This window comes from Taurulus bubalis (genome assembly GCF_910589615.1).
Source record: "Taurulus bubalis genome assembly, chromosome: 18".
NCBI classification, from domain to species: Eukaryota; Metazoa; Chordata; class Actinopteri; order Perciformes; family Cottidae; genus Taurulus; species Taurulus bubalis.
This window is the reverse complement of record NC_136606.1, coordinates 5,893,859-5,911,715: the sequence shown is the minus strand read 5'-3', so window position 1 is coordinate 5,911,715 and position 17,857 is coordinate 5,893,859. Positions and strand designations below refer to the sequence as shown.

The window sequence follows — 17,857 nt, the reverse complement described above, 5'->3', positions numbered from 1 at the left end:
TGATGAAAAGTTAAATAGTAACAGGCCACTTCACAAAACAACAATTACTGTTTTCAACAGGATGCTGCGGGCTCATTTTGAGACAGACTGTACACATTGTGCTAAATTGAGTTGACAGTAGTGATTATAATAACAATTCGGAGTATCCAATAATACAGACAACCACGTATTCTTCCTCCAGCCCATTACAACGTGATCCAGAGAACAGCGGACACTCTGTGTGGGGAGACTCTTCTTGGTATCATAATGGGAGTCATGTGAATCTGCTTTTTTGTGTCAGCTGGTAAAAAACCCACCTCATCTGCCTTTAAAGCAAGTCTCAGTGGGCTGTCTCTCAGTCAGGTCAACTAGTATCTTGAGAGGAGGGGACGCAACCGATCACGCCACAACGGGACTCAATTTGTGCGGAAATCTGACTTCAGCATCAAGCCATTCATTGCAAGTGGACCTTCTGCATGGTGAGCATTTACTTGTATGTTTTGGCTTGTGTACTGTGTACCTGTGTACATTATCACGCTATGTTATGATTGCATGTGCTACATACTATAATTTACAGCAAAAAAATGTGTGTCTTTTCTGTGTCTCCTTGATATGCCGGGGCAATAATTGTTTTCTAAAGGTCAGCCATCATTATGTTAAAATATCCTAGAGGGGTATCTGAAAAGAAAAGAAAAAACGTGGGAGGAACTTTTTGGAAATGAGAAAACGTTTGTCAATCACGCAGCAGCAAACACACTTTGTCAGATCCATAGAAAGTACCTGGAGCCAAATCAAAAAAATAACCTGTTTTGTTGCTGTTGATCTACAGTAAAGTGGATTAAAACGTGTACCAACAAGCAGCAGGCAGTCCAGAGACTCACCACCATGAGCTCCTCTCCAACATCTCATTACTCTGGAATGAGCAGTGTGACAGTGTGTAAGTCACTTTCCCACATGGCTTTCTCTTTCCATGTGATAGGCAACATGTTCACTCCTCCGTCTTTGTGTCCACTTTCAAAGGGTTTATTATGTTTCTGCTCGGCCCTGTTCAAGCACAGCTGGGGACGACCCCCAACATCAAGCACATTGTGGTTGGAAGATGCTATAATTACATCACACTATACCCCAACATGAGGTAACGTATGCTGCACTTGTACTTGTGTTCTCACTCTTACACGGACTGCAGTGTAACAGTTTAACAGCCTTTAACTTTGTGATTTGAGCCGCAAAACATGAAAGACTTGATTTCCTCCCACTGCAGAATAATCTTGGCTCATGAATGGCAGGGACACTTGAGGGCATGTTGTTACACTTTTGATCAAAATCAAAATAAATGTCATAGGACTTTCCGGCTGCATGCTTCCACGACTTGAACAACAATCTTTAAATTCAGTGATTTCTACTTAGTTTTCTTATTAAGAAACGCTGATTTGTCATTTCTTGTGTGCGTAGATAGTCAGTTATCACTTTTGTGGGATCACGAGAGGCGTGAGGCTTTCATGGTTTACACTTTGAAATGTCATTACATTTAGTTAAGAACATATTATGGCTTAGTATCAACTCACACATTATGTCCTGGGATCTGACATGGGAGATTTGCTTAACGAAGTGTATTTAAATTATATATATATATATATATATATGAAGCTGAAACAAGTGAATGTTGCCATATTTCATTATTATTTGATTCATTTGTTGGCCTATAAAATGTAAAAATAATCTACGGTGATATCTTTATATGTATTGTTTGTCCAACCAGCCATCAAAAACACATTCTATATTTTATTTTGATATAAAACAGAGAAAAGTAGCACATCTTAACATTGGAGAAGCGTTCAGCAAATTCACCATTTCTTTTTTGATTCAGCAAGTGACTGACTGCTCTTCATATGTAGGTTGGACTGTGAGGACATCTGGAGACAGTTTGAGGAGTCGGTTGTCCGGCAGTCCTCTTTTAACGAGACGGTGGATTATCATCAGATGTTTTCTGCGATTAATCAGACGTGGCCGAGCGATGGGGTGAGAAGAGCTCCAGAATTATACATATATATTGGTCATTGTTCACCGATACCTCATCAGATGGAAGACCTTTGAGTTAAACTGCGTTATACTTCCTTTCCCTTGTGTCTAGTTTCTCTTCTGGAGTAAAACCAGGAGGCTGGTGGAAAGCTACACATCTATTGGACGTGACTTCTGGACCCTGGCGGACACGCTGGTCGGCTACCTGTTCACTGGCCTCGTCTGGTGTGGACGAGAGGACAAATCTGGTGGGTCATTTCTAGTTTTACGAGACACTGAAAACTGAAAACACTCACAAGAAAGAAAGCAAAGACTAGAGAAACGTCTGGCCGTAGCAGAACAACAATTTTTTTTCTTGTTTCTGCTGCCCCCGGTGGCTGAAAGTCAGTTAATGCATCTTTAAGTTGATTAAAATAATGTATAACAAATTTTCCTGAACGATTCTTTTAAAATGACAACAGAAAGTGTCTTTGATTCTGCTTTTATCCATATTTTTCATTTTACAATCAAGGAATGTGGAACAGATCACTGATATATCCAAATGAAATATCCTAAATGTTCCACGTGCCTGTAGGATTTTTTATTTAATTTATTTTTTTGTCACTGCAGGTCAACTCAATGCCTAAACTTGTTTTCCTCACCATTCATTCATGTCTTATTTGAATATGATCAAGGTGATGACACTTTTCTTTTACTAATATCTGTCAATTTGACACCACAGGTTTTAACTTCAAATCTTGTCCGACGTGGGCGGAAATCAAACATCACCCGGTGTATTCCTTGTGGAGGCAAGCCTCGCTGAATGTGAGTTTACGGTCCCAACAGCTGATATGTTTCAGTACAGTGCACACAGCTGTGTTGCTCATCATTCATACGCAACATACTGCTCCAAAACCAGCAGGGGAATAATTGCTCTCATGCAAATTTCTTCCCCCGTTTGTTAGTTTGCAGAAATGGCACGTGGCAACATCACCGTGTTACTGAACGGCTCTATTCGCAACGCCTTCAATCGGGAAAGGTGTGTGAATGAATGAAGAAGCATCTGTTTTAGCAAAAGTCTTTGTTGAGTGTGTATAAAATATGTATTTCATTCTTCTTCTTTTTCAACTCGCAGCATGTTTGGAAGTTTTGAACTGGACGCTCTGGACCCATGCAGGGCGGAGTCTGTCAACATAAAGGTGGTGACCGACCTGGACGGACCTTTTATGTGAGGATAAAAACAACTGATGTGTTGTGTTACAGCAAACTGTTATCTCGACTTTCACATTAATCATTACCACTTTCCAATAAGTCACCCTTTACAAAGGCTAAGATATAACTATTGACTTACTTGTCAATAGTTATACCTCACACACTGATGACAAGTAAGTCAATAGTGTATGACTTACTTTCATTTCATGCCACCAGAACATATCGTATTGAATATATCGACAAGACCCTCTAATGGACGTCAAAATCCATTTATTCCCTTGTAAATGCTTTTTAACTGCAACATTATGTCTTGTTAGAAAGCTTAGAACCACACGACTATCTTGGGAGATCGAGACTATGTTTCCTGGTTTGACAATAAAGTTGAATTGAATTGTTACCAAAAAACAAAGGATAAACCACAGAGTCGCTCCTCTTATTAGTTTATAACTAATCGAAAAAGTATTATTATTATTATCATTGTTTTTGCCATTAGTTACAGCTTTATAAAGTGCTTAATATTTAAATCCATAAAGCATATTGTTTCTTCCTCTTCTATAGAGAATCATGTAATCAAGGATCCGTTGTAGACTTGATCCAGATCCTCCGGTCCAGAGGTTTCCACTGGACTTGCACAGACAACGACGAGTAAGTGACTTTCATCAAATTAAACGACGCCCTCTTGAACTGCGCACACATAGACAGACAGATGTGAATACAGATGTTGTTTACGTGTAGATAGTGAACTTCCTGATGACTAATGCCAGTGATATTTGTCCACAGGAGCCTGATGATCCTTCAGTGTATCCAGAACCCCAAACAGTCCTCCTGCCAAAAATGTGCAAACAGCTTCTCACTCAGAAGGAGCCTCAAGATGAACTGAATGACCCACAGAAGTTGTTCTGATAATATTTGATGGTGGGGAAAAAAAATATAACTAGCGGCTCAAAAGATGTCCTTCTTGTCGTGTGTTGATTCCATTTCATGATCAGATTAGATCAGAGAGCCTCTTGGAGGGCAACGGTGATCTGTTTCCTGCTGGATTAAACTTGTTATCAGTTACACTGAAGCAAAAAATCAACATGATGACAATCTCACGGTGTGTCATCGTGACCTAACTTCTGTCCTCTCTATGTCAAAATTTACTTTCAGTTTTGCCCTTGTGGTGTGTTTGTTTTAATCGGTTGGTTTAATCTATTTGGAGTTTATTTTTGCCTCAATCGTGTCGTACATGTCCTGCTGACTGTGTTTATGGGTGCAAAGGTCACGAGGGAAAATAGAAGCCGGAACTTCTTTTTTAAGGTCAAAGTGTTAAGAGTTGCAAGTATTTTGTTCAGTGTGCTGCGACACATCAACACATGCAGAGTGCAACACATCAAACGGTAGAACTAATGTGCCACTGTAATAACATACTTGTTTTATTGTACTCTTTATTTGTTTGTTTAACATATTTTATTGTAAAATGTACCTATTTTCTATTTTTTAAACAATGTATTTTACTATTGCACGGTGTTTATTGTTATGCACCAAAATGTATTGTGTATGTAACGCACTGATTCTGAAATATTCCTAACCAACCAAAAGAACTCATTATGCAGGCATTATATTAATGTATATGATTTAATTATAATAACTGATGCATTAATGTGTACATCACTTTAACATTGTAATATATAAATATGGGGCTAACTTTGATTCATTTACATACTGCTGGATAGCTTGTGAATTTTTTAGTTGTTTAACCTCTGATAATACATTATAATGTATTTGTCAGTTTCCTTTTGTTTTCTTAAACATAAACTGCAATGCTACTAAGTATTAACTAAAACTATTAGACAAATGTATACAAATATTTTCCTATTATACTATTATTGTACTTAAGTGCTGTGATTCTACATGCCATTTATTTATGATACAAGCTAGTTAGCACAATACACATCCACTGCATGATAAACCTGTATGTATTGAATCATGAAATAAAATAATCATCCTGCAAAACAGAGATGTGGAACCAGTTTACTGGTTAACCTTTTGCTTTGTTGACAAAGATCTGTGGCATTTTGCAACATGTTCACTCCCGTTCTCTCCTGAAAGTTCCTCCATGACCTTTGAGTTCTTTCACAGCATTGATAAGCATTTCATTGCATGAATTTCCCCCGAAGTACTGAAGCAGCTCCTTGGTTTGAATGTATGTTATTAATGTGTCATCATGCCTGATGCAAGAGAAGGTGAAAGAACAAGAGCAGACTTGTTGGAAAATTACAAGTCAAGTGAGACGCAAATGGAGAATGAGCCAAATTTGTTGAAGCTTGTAAATCTGATAACGTTTATTGGTGATGTAATCCACACAGCCCGGGGTTCATACCAGAGACTGCATAGCAGTAAGTGACAAAGGAACGGAAACCATGGTGAGAGAGGGACCAGGATGTGGTGAAGAGGTGAGAGGACATCATCAGTGTGTGACGTGTGTGCAGCACATTTGCACACTGCAATGGCTGAGAGAAGTAAGATTGAATTTAACAGCTCACCGATCAATGTGTGATGCAATACGGGTTTACCGTCTGATTTGAGAAAATGTCTGTGTTTCAAAAGAGCACCAAAATCGTGTACTACACCGAACGCATACGTGGAGTCTGTGTGAATGGTGACACTTTGCCGTGTCACGCTGCCGGTGTCCATTGAATTTCGTCCGTAGCGGTGAGTTTTTTTACCATGGATGAGTTCGGAAAGGGGTTGCTCGAGCTGGGAATAATTCGGAATGAACGAGCGACAATAGGAACACATTCCCAGAAAAGACATTTTTTGTTTCTTAGTGTGTGAATCAGATTTCTCCATCAGACAATGTTTTGTTTTTAAATTGCAATCACTTAGAACAATGAAAATAAAGTTATATCTGTGCAGAAAATAACTAATATTTAGTTACTACTAAATAGCTCATTGTGGAAAACAAACAGCTATTTTTGGCAGGGGGTTTCTTCATCACTATTATAAATGTAGGGGAAACACTGCAGAGAAACAAAGATGGCAGATTTAAAGTGGACCAATACAAAGTATCAGTAGTCACTTCTCGACATTATTGAAAAAGTCTGCCTGGTAGTCGTCATCGCAGCCTGGATGCACATGTATTAGGCTGATTGCATATATTTAAATATCACATGTTTATGAACATGTCACGTTTGACTAATTTAGGGCTGCAAAAAATAAGAAGAAATGGCATATAGACCTTCATCTGGGCTTTTTTTATAGAAAGAAAATATGTATAATAACAGATTTATAAAAAGTCTAAATAGTTAAATTTTTTAGACAACATTGTGATTATTATTTATGTACAGGGTGTACAGTATTTATTTGATGTATGCATTTATATTGAATTATAATTGTTATTATTTATTTTTCCATTTAGTGATCTATCAGTATTTTTACTTATGTATTAATAAAATCCGGGATGAGGCGTGGTACCTTCAGTCTTATCTTAATATATGATAATACATTATACTTTATTGGTAATATTTTGTATGAACAATTTGAATCTGCAAAGTAACTACAGGTATTAAATAGTGGAGTAAAAAGTACACTACGCGTGCCACTGAAATGTAGAGGACTGCAGGTATTAAGAAAATGGAAACACTGAAGTGAAATAAAAGTACATCAAACTACTTACTATGTACGTCATTTTCCACCAGTGCCTAACGGTCCTGTTTGTGACCCTCGGACCTCATATTGGGCTCCTCCACCTCGACAGAAGGAGCCTACACTCCCACGAGCCAACGCACACGTGTGCGCGCGCGTGCGCTCAACGAGCATACTTTCGTGCGCTCCTCCATAAATAGAAGCGCGAGCGACTTCTCATTGACAACAAACTGACGGGTTCCCAGACGGACTACAGTTGCTTTCTAATGGAGCGCGGAGTGACTCCTCTCCCGGAGAAGCGACGCAGGAGACGCGGTCTGGCTCTCCTCGTCTTCGCGGTCCTGCTGCTGGTGGTCATCGTCGCCGTCGTGGTGGGAGTGACGGTCCGGCGGAATGCACACCCACTGAAGCCGACATTCATTGCGAGGTGTGAGGCGTTCAAGGGGTAAGCGTTTTTAAAGCGTTTTGTGCACCCTAACCCTATGTGGTCACCCTATATGTAACCCTAACCACACAACATGGAGACTGAGAATGAGTCCATCTGGAATAACATTTAAGATGTGTTTGCATACTCAGAAGTTTAGTGGGTAGACTAATTAACTATGCGTGAACTTATGCAGTCAAACACAACTTTCATTTTGGAGCAGGATGTGGTCTGTGGTGCTGTTGAACTGAGTTTACACTGACAGGTGTTTCTGTTATTATCAATGAGGGGAAACTAAATTACAGAAACAGCTTTCTGGATGGATGGATAACTTTATTAATCCCTGATAGGGAATTCAACCATCATGAAATACAATAACATGCATTAACAACAGGTGCATGAACACAGTTAAAATCACACCAGAATAAATAAACATAAGGCAAATGGCAAAGTGTATTTGTATAGCACATTTCAATAACAAGGCGATTGAAAGTGCTTCACATAAAACCATTAAACGCATCACAACATAATGCAGAGAAAACAGGATTTAAAAACAGTTACAAAAACATTAAAACAGTCAAAAAGCAAAATTATAATGGAATAAAAGTTGCAGTGCAGTTTTAATAAAATGCAGTAGTGAGATGCAGCAATTGAATCTGGTTCAATTAAAGGCAACAGCAAACAGAAAAGTATATTAAAATGCAGAATTAGTAGTTGTGAGAATAGAGTGTGTGGTTGCACTGCTTCCAAGATTGAGCAATATTGGCATGCACCTGTGATTCACATGATAAAAGGTAATTAATGCATTAATGATAAGTGATTGCTGGGAAACGAGACAGTAAATGCGATGCTGGAGTCAGAGTTTGGTCTGGTTGGTACTCCGACTCCCCTGGCCTCCGTCCTGAACACTGTCTGTGTCTGTCCACTGTGTTTCTAACTTGTTGTCTTATTTATTGTAATCAAACATATCGTGAAATATAACATCACTCGAGGGAGGGAGGAAATACCCTGTTTCATTTTGGTCAGATTAATAAATATAGCAACTACTTCAAAACATATGAATGTATCTTTCAGGTACGACTGTGCAAAGATCTGGGGTGTGTTCGAACAGGCCTACGTCGGGCGGGACCCTTGTGAAGTTCCCGTGGAGGCGTATGACCCTTTGATTGCCGCGGTCCCATTCAAACCTGCATGCAACCGAGTAAACACTCTTCACAATGCACATTATCCCCTCTTTAATAAAGCAGCACAATACATTTAACATCCGTGTTTTGTTTTTTTTAGCTGATGTTCTGGAGCAAAACCAAGGATGTGGTCCATGACTTCACTGAGAAGAGAGATTGTTTTGTCACCGTGGAGGAAACCCTGTTGGGATCGGTGCTGGATGGGCTGACCTGGTGTGGAAAGAAGGGCAGCAGAGGTGAGACTCATCCTCCAGTAGACAACCTCATGGCTAAGTTTAGTGTTAACTACAGAAATAGATTAAGAGATAAAGGAGGAGACAGCAGAAGGTATTTACTATGTAAAGTTGTACTTCGGTTTCGGTCTCAGAAAAGAGAATGAAAAAAGAACAACGTTTTATATTTCACTAGCAGGTGTAATGCTACTTTATCATGCATCCTGACCCTTGAAGTAATAGCACAAAAAATGTAATTAAAGATCATCAGCCAGATGAAAAAAGAAGGACAAGAAAAAGGGGCATAAGTATCAACAAGAAACATCAATATCAATATCAAAATACAATAATAATAATCGCACAAGTCCAGTCCCCATACCTAAAACAAACAGAATACATTTAGTGAAATAAAAACAAAATGTACACACATGTGTAGGTAGAAACTACTCAGATGCATACGTACATATGTCAAACATATCTCGTCGTCAACCCACAACGACTGTGACATATTTCCCATGTTTTTGGTTTCATTGAAATGCAAAAGTGTTGACTCTGTGTCTGTTGTCGTAGAAACGTTCACGACCGACTGCCCGGGATGGTCCGACTGCGTGAACAACACCGTTCGCTCCTTTTGGAACCGAGTCTCCGCTGCTGTGAGTTACCGACACGGATCTTTTAGGTTTAGGCGACAATACGACAGATGTGGGTTCAAGCGGCGGTTAGAATAACACGCATGTGTGGAGCGCGAGGTGAACCAGTGTGCTTAAGTGGCTGCGATGGAGCCGAGGAAAGGGAAAGGTCAGCATCTTCATCAATGAGGCTTTGTGTCGGTCTCCATGGAGCCGCATAGCGGAGCGCTCTCCTGAGCGAGCGGCAGCAACCCACACACTCAGACCTGGTTCGGTTTGTCTGGGTTTTATTCTGCGATAAAATGAACCAACGCAATAAGCACTTTTTTTTTTTGTTCACCAAAATAAAAACACACAGATTCAATCCAAACATAACACATGGACATGCAGAGACTCAAAGCGAACCATACACAGCATATACAACGAATATATTTTTGCATAAGATTGAAGCAAGACAGGATAAAGACGCTAATAGCTTTAGCATTAGCTGCGGCTGCATCTTTAAGAAAGTACAGCAGATACACAAAGTGCAGCAAGACAAATCGTAAAATCTTGGATTTTTTTTTTTCCTCAGCAAGCTGCGTTCATAACCGATATTGTTATCATACAAATGCATCAAACGATGACGTGGAAAACAATGTGAAAGGGTTTGCTTGTTATGAACCTGCGGAGGATCGTCACCTGGATCTTCTTTACAGAGCTTTGTATCGAGTTGCAGTTCATTGTTTAGCCGTCCGCTCTCACAGGGTTATTTTTCAGCTGCAGCCGCCGGCAGTTTTCACAGAAAAAGCTCTTAAAACAAATATGTCATGAGTGGGTAGAGACCAAAACCAGAGCAAAAACAGAGGGAATATGAGCCTTACATTCATCAGGTGGACAGAAACAACACTCAAAATGAATCATAATGTTGCTCCTTAACTGTTGGATGTGTAAACAAATAACAAAAGTTCACTCTATCAAAATGAAAGAGTGATGGTGCTCAGTGTTGAGTTCACAGCTTGTTTCTGCTGCCACCCGGTGGCCAAAAACATGAATCAGCTATTGTTGGTTTAAGAGTAACAACAACGATAGTTATACATTTTAATTCATGAAGATTAGGCCTCATGCTAACACTGACATACTATTTGATTCATCACTTTGTTACACTGCATAGATAAATGTAGAAAATACATAAATAGTCATTAGGGTTTTCTTTGATGACTGACTTAAAATCCATGGCCCACTGTATGAAGAGGACGAGATCCCAATGTGTATATATATATATATATATATCAGTGGCGGGCCGTCAGGGCCTGCTAAGCCTTCTCTGTTGGCCCAAACAGAATCACAAAGTTATAGAAATTTTATAATTTAATTGTTTTTCACAAATACACTACATGTATTATAGTTATTTGTCCCTATTAGCTTATTTTCTCATTGCACAGCTCCTGTCTCCCTCTGTTCCTCAGCTTCCAGCCTGGTTTAGGATCTGGTTAAGAGCGCTCATCCAATCACATTTCGGCCAGCTGTTAAACAGTTGATCGAGACTATGACTCAGATGGCACTGAACGCGCACGTAGAAAATCCACGGCCCGCCACTGATATATATATATATATATATATATATATATATACATATATATATATATACTGTATATATATCAGTGGCGGGCTGTGGGTTTGGTATCTACGGATGCGGTTTAGGTTAACAGCTGATCGCGGCGCGGCAAGTTTGTCTGCTGCACCTGTGACCACACCCATGCATGCATCAACAACCACCGGAGTTCAACAAAATACAAGATTTGCAGCTGCTGATAGAATAACAGAAAGAGAGGAACTGTGTAGAAACACGTGGACAAGGAAAGATTGTTCTGAATGACGTGGGGTCGACTGCCCATCGAGCCAGTGGAGTCTCTGTGGCCTCCGGTTGTTGTTGTTGCTTGGAATGTGTTGCTGCTCACCTACGTATTATCGTCTCTGTGTAATATTTCCTCGCGTGGGAAATCCCTATAAACAACCTGGTTGTTTTCCAAACTGTACCAGAGAGGAAATCCGTGCGAGAGCAGCTTTCCAAGTCGTACGTCTTGTTTTGCTGCTTTATCTTCTCCCCGATTTTATTCTGAATGAACACCAAAAACATCAGAGCATGTGTTTTAAGAAGATACCTATATTGAAAAGGTGATAAACGGACATTAACGCCAAAAGGGGGTCAAAGGTGGCTCCTTTGAGACACTTTGTAGTCATGTGACCTATTGACTGTTTTGCTTCTGTCGGTGTGTGTTTGTTAACCTGATGAGATTCATTCTAATAGGTGTAGGTGCTATAATGAAGAAAAACTGCTGCATGAATCATAAATATCTACATTGAAAAGTATATAATGGGTCTGAGAGTGTGAATCTGTGTGTGTAGTTTGCAGATGATGCCTGCGGTGACGTCTCTGCAATGCTGAACGGATCCATCGCCACGCCGTTCCATCCTGCCAGGTGAGTTCCTGTGTGTAGTGTGTAGTTGTGTATAATAATGTCCAATAATCAAGCATTCAAACATAACTAAGAAGTCACATCGGTGAGATGTTCTTCCTGTTTTTTTTACATCGCATCCTGTGTGTGGTTCCTTTTCTCTCACTTTGCTGAGTAAATTGTGCTCCTTCATTGTCAGTGTCTTTGCGAGCATCGAGGTGAAGCGGTTCCACTTTCCCAAGGTGAAGAGCCTGAAGGTCGTTCTGGTCACACAGAAGAACTCTGTGTAAGATGTCTCTCCTCTTACGCAAGTTTTCGGTGGTTAATTTGTAATGCGATGAGTGTATGCTCGTTGGTCAACTTCTGCACAGACACAAACTCATACATCAGATCCTGAACTCGTGTTTTCTGTTTCCTCTTCAGGACAAACTGCACAAATGCATCTTTAAAGGACCTGCAGAAGGAGCTGGATCAAAGAATAACGTACAACTGCAAGGAAGTGACCGAGTACGTACACGGCATGTTTGTGTGAGAGGACGTCACCACATATACATGCACTGCATGTCATGTCATGTTCTCTCTCTCTCTCTGCAGGGCCCGGCTCCAGGAGTGCAGCTCTCATCCAGAGACACCCTGTGGATCCTGTTGGTGAACCACTCCCCAGATCATACGAGACACAACAATGACCAGCTGTGAAGTCCATCTCTGTAAATTGAATAATACGCTATTATGCAATTATTTTTGTACCTGTGGGCCAGTTTGACTAAATGTAAAATGTTTTGTACACATGTCACTCACACATTTTATAACATGATAACGCATCTTTTTGCTTTTCTTTGGGCTTTTAAATAAAAATCTTAAGGGTGAAATATCAGTGCTGCTATCTAATGTTACTGACACACTCCTTGCCAAATAAAATGTGTCCAAAATGTCTTTGGATTCTTAAATGTTGTGTGAAATATATTTTACATTTTACATGAATCCCCAAAACAATATGGAATGGAGGTAAATTGTATACTCTCTCCTCAATATGCTGCTTTTATACCTTCACTGAGGAGAGGCATCAGTCTGCCTACACTACATGATTTGTCATATTACATATTTTTTTTCACATGAAATAGGCCTGAAATAGGCATTTAACCCATCCTTAGCAGGAGCGGTGGGCTGCTGAGTGTCACCCGGGGGTTCAAGGGGTAAGTGTTTGTGTTCCCTAACCCAGCCCTTCTTTGCACCCAAAAAATGGTTCTGGGGCCGCAAAAACTATTTAATATCACAGCTTATAAAGTTGTATAATATAGTCATATATATTATATGTACAAAAAACTATAGTTTGTTGTATTTATGAAATTATAGAACAAGAATAAAGACAATCATTGACATTGTATTGCTATTTTACCTGTTTATAACTATCAAACATTCCTGCCTACAGCATTAAATATGTACAACAAGTCACCTCTTGCCAGATCCTCTGTACATTGATTCATCACTGTACACATTTATGTTACACTTCACACACTTCATATACTTACACACACATACTTTGCATTTTTGCACTTCTCTAATATTTAAGTTTAATTTAATTTCCTAAATAATACTCTCTGGGCTCTACATATCTTTCATCACAGCTATTTTAATAACATTTTTTATTTTTATTTTATTTTTGTATATATCTCTCATCCCTGTTGTTGTTTTAATATGTTGTTTTTAGTCTCTAAATTGCTACTTTTAATAAAGTATATTCATTCATTCAAACTTTTATGAAGAGGAGAAACAAAATAGTCACGTGTCAGTCTACATTAAGGTCTATTAAACACACAACTAAGCAACCATGAGTCCTATCTATATATGTGGCTCATGTGCTAGAGTGTTAGTCCTGTAACCACAAGGTAGCAGAGTCAATACCTGTCATCCTCACGTGATGTCTCCATTTTAAAGCGCATATCTTTTGCTTCGTTCACACTGAGCGTCCTCACTAAAGGACTTTTAGATCACCGCAAACGGAGGAGGACGGATACGTTTTCACTAGCGGACGCCTCAGTGTCTCATGAGCTGACAGTAGTGGAGTTTGGAGACGTGATCCACGTCCTGAAAGTAGATTTACTTTACTCAATTTGCTGCAGCAGTTGAGGAATCGCTCTTCTTTTCTTTATGTTTTATCCGTTGATAGTTTAGCGAGGGCGGGGCTCTGCGAATCACTAGTAGCTACCTGCAGGGGGAAGAGGCTTGACAGCGACGTGACACGTGCACATTTTAGTAATAACCATGAAATATAACATCACTCGAGGGACGCAGGAAATGCCCTGTTTCTTTTGGTCAGACTAATAAATATAGCAAATAAACTGTATTTCAAAACGCATGAATCCCCTCAGACTATAGCAGCGCTGTCCTTTATTTTTCAGGTACCACTGTGCAAAGATCTGGGGTGTGTTCGAACAGGCCTGTCGACCTGGACCCTGAAGCAGTTTCCGTGGAGGCGTATGACCCTGTGATTGCCGCGGCCCCCTTTAAACCTGCATGCAACCGAGTAAACACTCTTCACAATGCACATTATCCACTCTTTAATAAAGCAGCACAATACATTTAACATCCGTGTTTTGTTTTTTTTAGATGTTCTGGAGCAAAACCAAGGATGTGGTCCATGACTTCACTGAGAAGAGAGATTGTTTTGTCACCGTGGAGGAAACTCTGTTGGGATCGGTGCTGGATGAGCTGGAATGGTGTGGAAAGAAGGGCAGCAGAGGTGAGACTCATCCTCCAGTAGACAACCTCATGGCTAAGTTTAGTATTAAGAAATAGATTAAAAGATACAGAAAGAAGAGTAGCAGCAGCCTCAAAATACTTCAGTAGTAGTATTGGAGCCACCAGGTCTTACCAAGGCAGAGATTAGACCGGCATCAGCAGGTTTCATGAGGCCCTAATTAGGGGACCGAGTAGTTAAGGTGAGTTTAGGTGAACTACCCAGTAATCTCTTTAAGAATAATATATTGAACCCATATTTTCTTTTCAATTGATTACATTTCCAGAACATGTGAATAAGGTTAGCTGTCTCAGTTTTGCATCTTGGGCAAAGATCTGAAATGTATTCCATGATACGAACATCAAAGTTGAATTATGGTGCGAATATCATCTCTATTTGACGTTTGTTCTTTTATATTTTTTTCTTTTTTGTACGCATGTTTGGATTGTTTGACTGCATTTGTGTTTATCGCTTATTTTCTGTCTCAGAATGTGATGTCCCGAGGTTTTTTTTTTTTTTTTAATGCAAAAAAGGTTTTGACTGTCACAAGAACCCAAGTTTTGGCAGAGAGTCTCCGCTGATGTAAGTACAACAGATGCACAGTTGGTGGGATATGAAGCAAACCCAACCTTGCGTCACCCTAGGAAGTTGAACGTTTTGTCGTCAGCAGGCTGCGTTTATAAGCGATATCTTTACCATACAGGGGTAGAGACCACAAAACACAGGGAATATGGGCCTTACATTCATCAGGTGGATAGAAATAAAACTCCAAATTAATCAAAACATTGCTCCGGAACTGTTGGATGTGTAAACAAACAACAAAACCTCACTCTATTAAAATGAAAGCCTCACGGCGCGTCAGTGTTGTGTTCACAGCTTGTTTCTGCCGCCCCCTTGTGGCCAAAAACACAAATCAGATATTGCAGGTTTGAGAATAACAACGATAGTTATACATTTTAATTAGGCCTCATGCTAACACTGACATATTATTTTATTCATCACTCTGTTGGACCACATATATAAACGTAGAAAATACATGTATATATATATATTTATTTAAATACACTGCTGCATGTATATTCACTGCTGCATGAATCGTGAATAGTGTGTCTGTAGTGTGAATCTGAGTGTGTCTGTGTGTAGTTTGCAGATGGTGCCTGCGGTGACGTCTCAGAGTTCCTCTTCACCTCCTGTTGTCAGTCTGATCTTTCCAGAGGCTTATTCAGAATGTCCAATAATCAAGCATTCAAACATAATTAAAAAAAAAAAATTGGTGAGAAGTGTGTACATGAAACAGCTTTAGGTCCTTTAGGTCACTTTGCTGAGTAAATAGTGCTCCTTCATTGTCAGTGTCTTTGCGAGCATCGAGGTGAAGCGGTTCCACTTTCCCAAGGTGAAGAGCCTGAAGGTCGTTCTGGTCACACAGAGGAACTCTGAGTAAGATTTCTCTCTGCATTGTGGTCGTTAACTTCTGCACAGACACAAACTCATACCGAGGTAGTTGATCCTGAACTTGTGTTTTCTGTTTCCTCTTCAGGAAAAACTGTCAAAATGAATCCTTAAAGAAACTGAATAAAGAAGAACGCGGAATAAAGTACGGCTGCAAGGAAGTGACCGGGTACGTATACGGCCTGTTTGTGTGAGAGGACGTCACCACATATACATGGATGTTGACTGCATGTCATCTCTCTCTCTCTCTCTCTCTCTCTCTCTCTCTCTCCAGGGATCAGATCCGGGAGTGCAGCTCTAATCCAGAGATACGCTGTGAAGACTGTTGGTGAACTGATCATCAGATCATACGATACGCAACAATAACCAGCTGTGAGGCAGAATTTGAAATGTTTTTAAATAAAATGTTAAAAATCCGAGGCTGGGAAATTGTCTTTGGATTCTTAAATGTGATGCGATTGTTGATGCAAAAGAACACATTTTAAATTAATCACACCAAAACAATATCGAATGGAGGTAAATTAAACTTGTCTGATCTCTCTTTAATATGCGAATACTGATTGTTCACGTGGTGACGCCTGACCTCTGACCCTTGATTGTTGGCTCACATCATTGCAATAGCCAATGGAGCGACAATGATGTGTATAGTCTTCAGTCCAGAACATACAGTTATAGCAGATCACTACGGAAACTTCCCACCGGAGTCATAACTAGGGTAAAGTTCACCCAGGAACATCATAAAACATCATATATTAAGAGGAAATCAGTTTTTCTCACAGTAACATTCTGTGTACCACTTTAGTGTGTCGATGTTAACAAACAAAGACCATTACATTCAGCTTCTTTTACGTTGTATTTTCACCATTAAGAGTTTTTAGAATCCAAATGAAACGCTGTGTCACTGCAGCTGTTTTCACTGCAGCTGTTTTCACAAACACAATGAAATGTACATAGAAAGTAATAAAACCGTTTAATACAGTTATTCCTTATGGCCTGATGTAGATCCTACATGACTATGAACCACCACACATGTCAAGACATTTGAATTTCCCGTCCTGCAGATCCTTTTTGTGCTCTTATGTCATGCCACACTTTCACCACCAGATGGCAGATGATGAGCGGCGCTGGTTTCCTCCCTCAGACGTAAAGCTGATAATTATGTTAAAACAGTTCAATACTGGACTCATCTGACCCGGAACATCTTGTTTCTCACAGTCCTCGTTGTAAAAAGTCACGCCGGTTGTGTGAAATGATCTTGAAGAAACAGTTTCGGTGAGTCAAATGACAGATCATGTAGCGGTTTGACGTTTTCAAAATGTGCAAATAAAAGTCGACTAAATCCTTTGCGTAAATCGTAGAATTGTCTGGTAAGAAAAAAGTGAACGCCGTGTTTTTCAGTAACAAATTGATACAAAACTCGACTGCTAATCCTGAATAAATCCGTTAATCTTCAGCGAGGTGGTTTTGGGGCTCTTCTCCCCGACCACACAGAAACTAAAACCTCTTTAAACGTTAGTTTCCTTTTCTTTTCCTTTCTCCTCCTTACTTTATGATTCACATGAATCAGGGGCACGAAGGTCAAACAATGCAAATAAGCTCCACCGCTAAACCGCCGAGGAGAATAGAAAGTGCTCCTTTTTAGACCCGTAGCTGTCGGCCACAAGATGTCTTATCTGTGATGTGGCTGAGGCGAGGAAGGCATGCGACACAGACGGGAACACGGAGTGCGACTCTCTGAGGGTGAGATTGTTGTGGCGGGAAGAAGGAGCTCATGGTGACATCCTCTTTCCTTTCTAGAGACTCGCTGCCGTGTCACACGTATACCGTAAAAGAGGATGCTGTCAGTGCTGGGAACCCGCTGCACAGGTGTTGTATGAGGAGAGGCCGCCCCTTCAGTAAAAAAAACCACGACATGGCGCCGTGACCGCGGTGTCGGTAATCATTCTGAGTCGCTGCACTGAGAATACC

General features: G+C 40.0%; 2 protein-coding genes across 2 annotated transcripts; both read left to right on the top strand.

Moving 5' to 3' along the window:
• Positions 1-864: 864 nt before the first annotated feature.
• Positions 865-4,076, top strand: LOC306750754 (ADP-ribosyl cyclase/cyclic ADP-ribose hydrolase 1; the record flags this gene model as incomplete). Its single annotated transcript, XM_079234227.1, has 9 exons — positions 865-916; positions 1,000-1,114; positions 1,875-1,998; positions 2,111-2,246; positions 2,720-2,802; positions 2,943-3,016; positions 3,113-3,205; positions 3,748-3,834; positions 3,970-4,076. 9 exons carry the CDS (start codon positions 865-867, stop codon positions 4,067-4,069), a joined length of 864 nt encoding a protein of 287 aa, XP_079090353.1. The 3' UTR covers positions 4,070-4,076.
• Positions 4,077-7,068: 2,992 nt separating this feature from the next.
• On the top strand, positions 7,069-13,153 carry LOC306751089 (ADP-ribosyl cyclase/cyclic ADP-ribose hydrolase 1-like). The gene is made up of 8 exons (XM_079234616.1): positions 7,069-7,261; positions 8,315-8,441; positions 8,525-8,660; positions 9,207-9,289; positions 11,654-11,727; positions 11,903-11,989; positions 12,127-12,210; positions 12,298-13,153. Exons 1-8 carry the CDS (start codon positions 7,083-7,085, stop codon positions 12,353-12,355), a joined length of 828 nt encoding a protein of 275 aa, XP_079090742.1. The 5' UTR covers positions 7,069-7,082; the 3' UTR covers positions 12,356-13,153.
• Positions 13,154-17,857: the final 4,704 nt, after the last annotated feature.